At 39.3% G+C, this 9,221-nt stretch overlaps 1 protein-coding gene across 4 annotated transcripts in view; it reads left to right on the top strand.

Annotated features, from left to right (window-relative positions):
- fbln2 (fibulin 2) overlaps positions 1-4,714 on the top strand; it is a 215,866-nt gene extending 211,152 nt beyond the window's left edge. For all 4 annotated transcript variants that reach the window (XM_073072167.1, XM_073072165.1, XM_073072164.1 and 1 more), the window contains one exon: positions 274-4,714. In XM_073072167.1, coding sequence (XP_072928268.1) covers positions 274-631 — 358 coding nt within the window. In that variant the 3' untranslated portion in view covers positions 632-4,714. The remainder of the gene's footprint in view (positions 1-273) is intronic.
- The last annotated feature ends 4,507 nt before the right edge of the window (positions 4,715-9,221 follow it).

Here is a 9,221-nt window from a genome sequence, read left to right on the forward strand (position 1 = left end):
GTACTCAAACTAACCCTGTCTGCCGCCACAGTCAAAGTCACTTAGATCACATTTCTTCTCCATTTTGATACTTGAGCTTAACAACTGAACCTCCTGACTGTGCCTGCATGCTTTTATGCATTGAGTTGCTGCCACATGATTGGCTGATTAGAAATTTGCACTAACGGGCAGGAGTATGGGTGTACCTAATAAAGTGGCCTGCAGTCTCCTTAATGATGAAAATTTTCTTTCGTTGGTTGTCCAATGGTGAATAAATCAATCTTTGCTTCTCAGGCGCTGTGAACGCATCATGTGCCCTAATTTCATGGACTGCCAGAACATTCCAGTCAGAATCACCTACTATCAGTTGACCCTCCCGACCAACGTCCAGGTTCCAAGCACCATTTTCCGTATTGCGCCTTCACCTGCCTACATAGGAGATAACATTGTGCTGACCATTATCAAAGGAAATAACGAAAATTACTTCAGCACACGGAAGCTGAATGCTTACACTGGTATTGTCTACGTACAACGGCAGTTTATGGAATCAAAGGACTTCTTGCTGGATGTTGAAATGAAGCTTTGGCGCCAAGGAACATTCACTTCCTTTTTGGCTAAAATTTATGTATTTGTTGCTGCTCATCCTTTCTAAAGCAAACACTGTACCTGTTGTATCTGATATAACGTTTTAAAGGGTTGACACTAGCACGCTCACAAAGCCAGTTGACTTAATGGGGTGCAGGGGAATGGATGGTTATTTTGACTTTTTGTGTCAATAGAAATGAAAGCCAAGCAGCTGAATCAAAATCACCTGTTTAACATTTTAACCCTTGGTCGAAGATTTTCCATAAGTCATCTTGTGAATTGTATTCACTATATCTCCCATCTGTTGCTACCAGAGCATATTGACTGATTTTTGCAAAGTAACTTAATTGCACTGTGCTTCAAGTACAGTATATGGAGTTCAGTCTATCTGAATCACATCATTGGAAACATAGTTGTCCAGAAATGGTGCATGACACAAATCACTTAGTTGTTTCACAGTCTTGCATGTCCTTTCATTTCAAAATTTCAATCAAGATAAATGCTAAAGGATGCAGGTTATTATCAAGTTATGAAGATTAAGCAGTTTGATGTCCACTGCCTTCATGAAAATGTATTTAGTTTAGTCTCATTTGTCTGCAGACTCATTTTGCAGTGATGCCAATCACATTGAAATAAGCTACAATTGCTGGGGGAAGTCATTGTGATAATTTCAGCAAAAGGACTCTTCCATCTATCTGAAAGGAAATAAGTCTGCTCCTTTTTGTAAAAGGAGCTAATTTTGGTGAAAATTTATCTTGGGTGGAAGTGCAAACCAACGATAATGGGGAGGAAGTGAAACATGGAAGCAGAGGACTGTACAATTATCAGGAAACAGCCTGAGGGCCAGTGACTTATCCTGAGGGATGAGTTAAGCTCCCACCAACAACAGCTGAAGGATTTAAATTCTGCTAATTAAATAAATACAGAATAAAAGCTAGTATCAGTAAAAGCAGCCGTAAAGTTACCAGACTGTTATAAAACCCAAGCGGCTGACTTCAGTCATTTAGGCAGAAGAAATCTACTTTCTTTCCATAGATATATGGCCTCAATTTTGGGTCATAATTGTCCTCTGAATTGTTCTGGAAAGCCATTCGGCTTGAGGGCAATTTTAGAGAGGTAATAATTATCAATCTTTGCCCATGAAGCGGAGAAGAATGTTAAACATAGAAAATAGGTGCAGGAGTAGGCCACTCGGCCCTTCGAGCTTGCACCGCCATTCAGTATGATCATGGCTGATCATCCAACTCAGAACCCTGTACCTGCTTTCTCTCCATATCCCCGATCCCTTTAGCCGCAAGGGCCATACCTAACTTCCTCTTAAATATAGCCAATGAACCGGCCTCAACTGTCTCCTGTGGCAGAGAATTCCACAGATTCACCACTCTCTGTGTGAAGAAGTTTCTCCTCATCTCGGTCCTAAAAGGCTTCCCCTTTATCCTTAAACTGTGACCCCTCGTTCTGGACTTTCCCAACATTGGAAACAATCCTCCTGCATCTAGCCTGTCCAATCCCTTTAGAATTTTATACGTTTCAATAAGATCCCCTCTCAATCTTCTAAATTCCAGTGAGTGTAAGCCTAGTCGATCCAGTCTTTCTTCATATGAAAGTCCTGCCATCCCAGGAATCAATCTGGTGAACCTTCTCTGTACTCCCTCTATGGCAAGAATGTCTTTCCTCAGATTAGGGGACCAAAACTGCACAAAATATTCTAGGTGCAGACTCACCAAGGCCTTGTACAACTGCAGTAGAACCTCCCTGCTCCTGTACTCAAATCCTTTTGTTATGAATGCCAACATACCATTTGCCTTTTTCACCGCCTGCTGTACCTGCATGCCCACCCTCAATGACTGGTGTACAATGACACCCAGGTCTCGTTGCATCTCCCCTTTTCCTAATCGGTCACCGTTCAGATAATAATCTGTTTTCCTGTTCTTGCAACCAAAGTGGATAACCTCACATTTATCCACATTAAATTGCATCTGCCATGAATTTGCCCACTCACCTAACCTATCCAAGTCACCCTGCATCCTCTTAGCATCCTCCTCACAGCTAACACCGCCGCCCAGCTTCGTGTCATCCGCAAACTTGGAGATGCTGCATTTAATTCCTTCATCTAAATCATTAATATATATTGTAAACAACTGGGGTCCCAGCACTGAGCCTTGCGGTACCCCACTAGTCACTGCCTGCCATTCTGAAAAGGTCCCGTTTACTCCCGCTCTTTGCTTCCTGTCTGCCAACCAATTCTCTATCCACATCAATACCATACCCCCAATACCGTGTGCTTTAAGTCTGCACACTAATCTCCTCTGTGGGACCTTGTCAAAAGCCTTTTGAAAATCTAAATATACCACATCCACTGGCTCTCCCCTATCCACTCTACTAGTTACATCTTCAAAAAATTCTATAAGATTCGTCAGACATGATTTTCCTTTCACAAATCCATGCTGACTTTGTCCAATGATTTCACCTCTTTCCAAATGTGCTGTTATCACATCTTTGATAACCAACTCTAGCATTTTCCCCAACACCGATGTCAGACTAACCGGTCTAGAATTCCCCGGTTTTTCTCCCCCTCCTTTTTTAAAAAGTGGGGTTAAATTAGCCACCCTCCAATCCTCAGGAACTAATCCAGAATCTAAGGAGTTTTGAAAAATTATCACTAATGCATCCACTATTTCTTGGGCTATTTCCTTAAGCACTCTGGGATGCAGACCATCTGGCCCTGGGGATTTATCTGCCTTTAATCCCTTCAATTTACCTAACACCACTTCCTTACTAACATGTATTTCCCTCAGTTCCTCCATCTCACTAGACCCTCGGTCCCTTGCTATTTCCAGAAGATTATTTATGTTCTCCTTAGTGAAGACAGAACCAAAGTAGTTATTCAATTGGTCTGCCATGTCTTTGTTCCCTATGATCAATTCACCTGTTTCTGACTGTAAAGGACCTACATTTGTCTTGACCAATCTTTTTCTTTTCACGTATCTATAAAAGCTTTTACAGTCAGTTTTTATGTTCCCTGCCAGCTTTCTCTCATAATCTTTTTTCCCTTTCCTTATTATGCCCTTTGTCCTCCTCTGCTGGTCTCTGAATTTCTCCCAGTCCTCAGGTGTGCCGCTTTTTTTTTGCTAATTTATATGTTTCTTCTTTGGACTTGATACTATCCCTAATTTCCCTTGTCAGCCACGGGTGCACTAGCTTCCCTGGTTTATTCTTTTGCCAAACTGGGATGAACAATTGTTGTAGTTCATCCATGCGATCTTTAAATGCTTGCCATTGCATATCCACCGTCAACCCTTTAAGTATCATTTGCCAGTCTGTCTTAGCTAATTCACATCTCATACCTTCAAAGTTACCCTTCTTTAAGTTCAGTACCTTTGTTTCTGAATTAACTATGTCACTCTCCATCTTAATGAAAAATTCCACCATATTATGGTCACTCTTACCCAAGGGGCCTCGCATGACAAGATTGCTAACTAACCCTTCCTCATTGCTCAATACCCAATACCCAATATATAATACCCAATAAAAAATATATATTTTGCTTTACCACCCAAGATAAATTAACTCATCATTTCTTCAAGTGGACCATGCAATTAGGATGTGTTAATATGGATTTTCTTAAAAGTCTGTTGCCTAGTTATATTTCCATATAACTTTAGTAGTGAAATTTGATTTTTTTAAAAAAAAAGTATTCTGTTCTGGACAATGTTAACTTTAAAATCGATTTCTTGCCCTCAAGGGGATTTCTATCCTACCATATTGAATGAAATTATTAGTGTGAGAATAACATTTTGTATGATACCAGAAAGCTTTAATGACAATATAAACAGGAATGAATTTGTTCTCTTTTGTTTTACTGATACTATCTTTTTGAAATAATCATGTTTATGGTGCTACTTTTCACAGCCAATATCTCATACTTTCTTAAGCACAGCTGATATTTGCTAAAACTGTTCATCCAAACCTAAAGCTAAGTACTGTTTATACTTTTTTTTCTAATTTGTAATGTTGGAACTTGCTATCGGATGAAAGTTGATAACCCTCAAAGGGTTTAAATGTTTCACTCTTGACCACGTAAGGATCATCTATTAAATATGGGCATAGATTTCAAATAGAAAATAAAGTAAGTCTTTATATAAAAGTATTTATATTTTATGTAGTTTTATATTTTATGTGATGGCTTAGGAGTCCGTCGAACTTCACTGATGTTAAATTGTGCCTGTAGTTGCAATATGCAAGGAGTATCCGTGGCATATTCCACACAGGTGAAGGGTTCATTCTGGATCACTGTGTCTGAGCTAAAGAGAGCTATATGCAGTAAGGTCTGACAGTTATCTGAAACTTCCTTGCTGAAATGACGTTTCTCTGGATGCAATGTGTTACTGCAAACCTCCTCCTACTGTGGTGATAGTGAAATCGGTAACAGAGGTTACAACATCTGAAGTTTAAAACAAAGCTTAACTGAATATGTAGTTAAAAGAAGCAATAGTTCCCCCCCCCCCCCCCACACACAGTGCAGATCCAATGAGAGTTTGTCACTGAAACATCGGTGATAATCAATACCTGTATCTGGCAGGAAGTCTGAGAAGAGTTTATTCGTCATATACACCAAAAAAAGAACTAGATCTCTTTTTCTAAGCACCAGATCCTTTTTTTTTTAACACATCCTAAGGGTTGGCTGGGGGCAGCCCTTTCCAGCGGCAACCTAGCCTGCCCACAATCCTCAGCAGAACAACACAGAACACAAACAAGCAACAAAACAAAAGCAGGCAAACAGTGAACTCCTCCCTTCTCAATGTCCCTTTGTCCCCTAATTACTCCTTTCCCCCTTGACAGTGTGCAGTTCTCCGATCCTCTCCAATCTCCACTGTTTGCCCCTGTGGATAGACCAGCAGACCAAGCCGGCATTCACACTGCACTGAGCCCAACACTGGGTGACAGTGAGACTGTTCTCTGGTTCAGTCTTCCCATCTTTCACCTATTTTCAGCCCTATATATCTCCATGCCTAAATCTGTTAATCTACGTGCAGAGCACATTACTCACACTTTATAAAGTAACATATTTATTTTTAATATCTGCTGCAGAAAAATCTGAATCACTATAGTGAATTTCCATGTCTGGGATTTCAATTTGCTTGGTATTTCTTAAAGTATATCTAGAACTGATCAATTTTTTTTGTTAATTTGTTGTCTATGTAGGAACCAATATTAATACTACAAGTCTGTGATCTGTTGTGGTTTGCCATTTTCTATATAGTTACCTTATGAACCAATGACAGTAAGCAGTTAAATGCTCAATTCCATGTGTAAATCCATTAGTGATATTCATGTTATTTTGTCAACATTACGATACATATTCAAGGGAACTTGACAACAGCTGGCTTCCAATGGGTATAACATTTACTGTTCTTAAATCACTACTGACATTCTCATCAGAGAGAATGCGCAAACTGCACACAGGCTGCAGCTGAGCTGGCTGAAGCTATGCAGCAGTAGCACAGCCGGCATCTTAAACACTGATGCAGCAACCAGGACAAAACTCAAATGAGAACAGCATATTATCTCTCGCTAATACAATAGAGCTCATGATACTAGTACAGTACCATGCTGCTACACTATAATAATGCAGTATGTGAATGAAATTTGTAATTATACAAGTACTTATAGGTGCCGGTTATACAAATAACTTGGTAAACCCATTGTCAAACTGGAAGCTCTCTCAGTTCAGTTCTCTCTGCTGTAGTCTGATCATTGGAAGATGTTGTTTAGTAAACAGGCTGGATAATCAAGCGCATTTACTATTTGTAGTTAACACGCTATTAAAGTTACCTAGGATCATTAATAGCCAGTTAGATGCACAAATGCCTCTAAAAGAAATATTTCTAGTGTTCATTATTTATGTTGAAATGGCAATACAGTCCAATGAATGTAAAGTCTACTCCTAATGAAAAGTAGTTAACCTGAAAATTAGCTGTGTGCCTCTCTCCACAGATGCTGCCTGACCTTCTGGCTGTTTTAGACTTCTTTCATTTTCTGTTTGTCTAATTCTCAGCTGACAGAGAGAAAATTGCATTTACTAGCAGGCAATTATGAGCAGGACTGCAGTCATGTTTCTCTCTCTCTCTCTTGTTTATATACTTAGATAAAACTGTACTTTGTGCTTTCCCTCTCTCCATCTATCTCTCTTTCTCAAGCCTGGGGAAACTTGTAAAGCTAAGGAAGAAGACCAAAGGAAGGGGTACCAAAATATGAAGTGCCCTTACCCACTGAGCAACCAGGGAAGGTGACAATGACTAATATATTTAGATTAACTTTACTGAGAAGTCAATTTATCATGATGGCAAGAAAATCAATAATCGCAATTGCAGGAATATTTTGAAGACATTTTAGCAACTTCTCTTTGCAAATGAATCAATTAATCTTACTTGCCTCATTACAGGAAACAACAATCTCTGCTCCTGTTTTATCTTCTGTTGCCTAGGACCCATACTATTGTGATTTTAAAAATCTATTATTCTTAGTCAGACTGATAATGGTTAGAATTGGAACTCATTGCAACCAGTTGGATTGCTGATCAGAGAGAGATAGATTTCTTCTTTCAGGACTTGTAGCAAAATTATCAACGCTCTTTACAGACAAAGGTATTTAATTTAAACATTATCTTGCAAAGGTAGTGTAATGAAGATTTTGGAATAATGATTAATTACTCCCAATTATTGTTGGCTATTCGCTTTCATTTTAACTATTAATCAATTAGTTGGATTAGTTAATTGTTGTTTCTCCTTAACATTGTCTTGCTTATTCTCACACCCTCTCATCCCCACCCCATGCCTACCCACTATTCCTGCCTATTGGAGAATCCCATTGCCCAGGGAGTATACTGAAGGTGAAAAATATTTGAAAAATGGTAAAGGATTCCATTGAAGGCAACAGTTTCTGACAAAAATTGGCATTATGTCATCTTATTTCCAGACATTTTTGTCTTTACTGCACAGAGTTAAGGACTGCTTTGTCAATAGTGTTATGTTACTTCAGTTTAAACGTATCGTGGGTTAACAGTAAAGAATCATATTCTGGAAGAATTACAGAACTTTTATTTACAGTAATAAAAAAACATGTCTTAACCCAGCCGCGTGCTGGAACATTCTAGCAATCCTGCGCACGGTCAGTGCTCTGCCCAGTCACGTACTGGCACATCATTGCACGTGATATCACCACATCTTCCTTTCCTTAAAAGAAAAACAATTAACAACATTAATCAAAGTAAATACATAATTCAACAAGTCTCTGTCAGTCTCTCTATGGGTTTATGAACACGAGTAGACCTAAGTGGTACACACAGTTCTTGTGTTTCCTTATTTACATATCTTGTCTCATCTTCATCAGATAACTGAATCTGAAGTTGCTCTTTCTTGAGGTCTTTGCGATTTCTTCTTACCACTGCTCCCTCCTCTGTTTGGACGATGTATGATCTGGGTTGTACTTCTTCAAGTACCATAGCTTTCTGTGTCCCTGTGTTCATTTTGTCTTGTATTCTTACTTCATCTCCCTGATGCAGTTCAGGTAATGGATGAGAACGTCTGTCAAAGTATGTTTTCTGCTTTGCTTTGTGTTCATCTTTCCATCGTTTCACTTGTTCACCTCCCTCTGTTCTCAGAAGGCTCTCATCCATTGGTAGATTAGATCTCAAATGTCATCCCATCAACAGCTGACCAGGTGAAAATCCACATTCAAGTGGAGTACTGTGATAGGCTAACAAAGCTTTATAAAAATCACCTCCACTGTCTTTTGCTTTGTGCATCAGTTTCTTGATAATTCCTACCGACTTCTCAACGAATCCATTGGACTGAGGGAAAATGGACTGGATGTTGTATGAACAAAGCCCCATTCACAAGCAAATTGTTTCATGCATTCATTACTGAATTGTGGACCATTGTGAAAACTTCATCAGGTACACGATGTCTTGAAAAAACTGATTTCATGCATGTAATTACATTTTCTGCAGTCATTCTGCCCAGATAATACACTTCAGGATACAATGAGTAGTAATCTGTTATTAATAGATAGTCTTAGTTGTCAGTTACAAAAAGATCAACACCTACCTTCTGATAAGGTCTCGGAGGATTCTGATGTGGATGTAGTAGCTCCTTAGTGTTGCTAGGTTGGTATTTAAGGCATATTTGACAAGATGACACCAATTCTGCAATTTCTTGATTCATCCTGGGCCAAAACATCACTTCCCGTGCCCTTCTCTTACATTTTTCAATACTTAGGTGGCCTTCTTTCCCATTGGAGATTTTCAGGAATTACAATTCTGTTCCCTTTGTACAATATCCCATCCACAACAGAAAGTTCTGATCTGTGGTTCCAATATTCTTGTACGTCTGAGGTACAGTCCTGTTTATTATCTGGCCATCCATCCATCACTTCTTGTATTACCTGGCCGAGAATTTTGTCCTTCTCTGTCTCAAGATGAGCAGTTCCAACTTTTTGGGAGCAACAGGTACAGTTTCTGTGACCATATTAATAAATACCTGAACATCAGTAACGTTCCTGTGAGTCTTTTGTTGTTGGATCCACAGCTCTGGAAAGTGTGTCAGCCGTGTACATGGAGTTTCCAGGTGTGTATGACACATTCAACGCATATCTTT

The sequence above is a fragment of the Hemitrygon akajei genome, chromosome 19 (assembly GCF_048418815.1).
Source record: "Hemitrygon akajei chromosome 19, sHemAka1.3, whole genome shotgun sequence".
Classification (NCBI taxonomy): Eukaryota; Metazoa; Chordata; class Chondrichthyes; order Myliobatiformes; family Dasyatidae; genus Hemitrygon; species Hemitrygon akajei.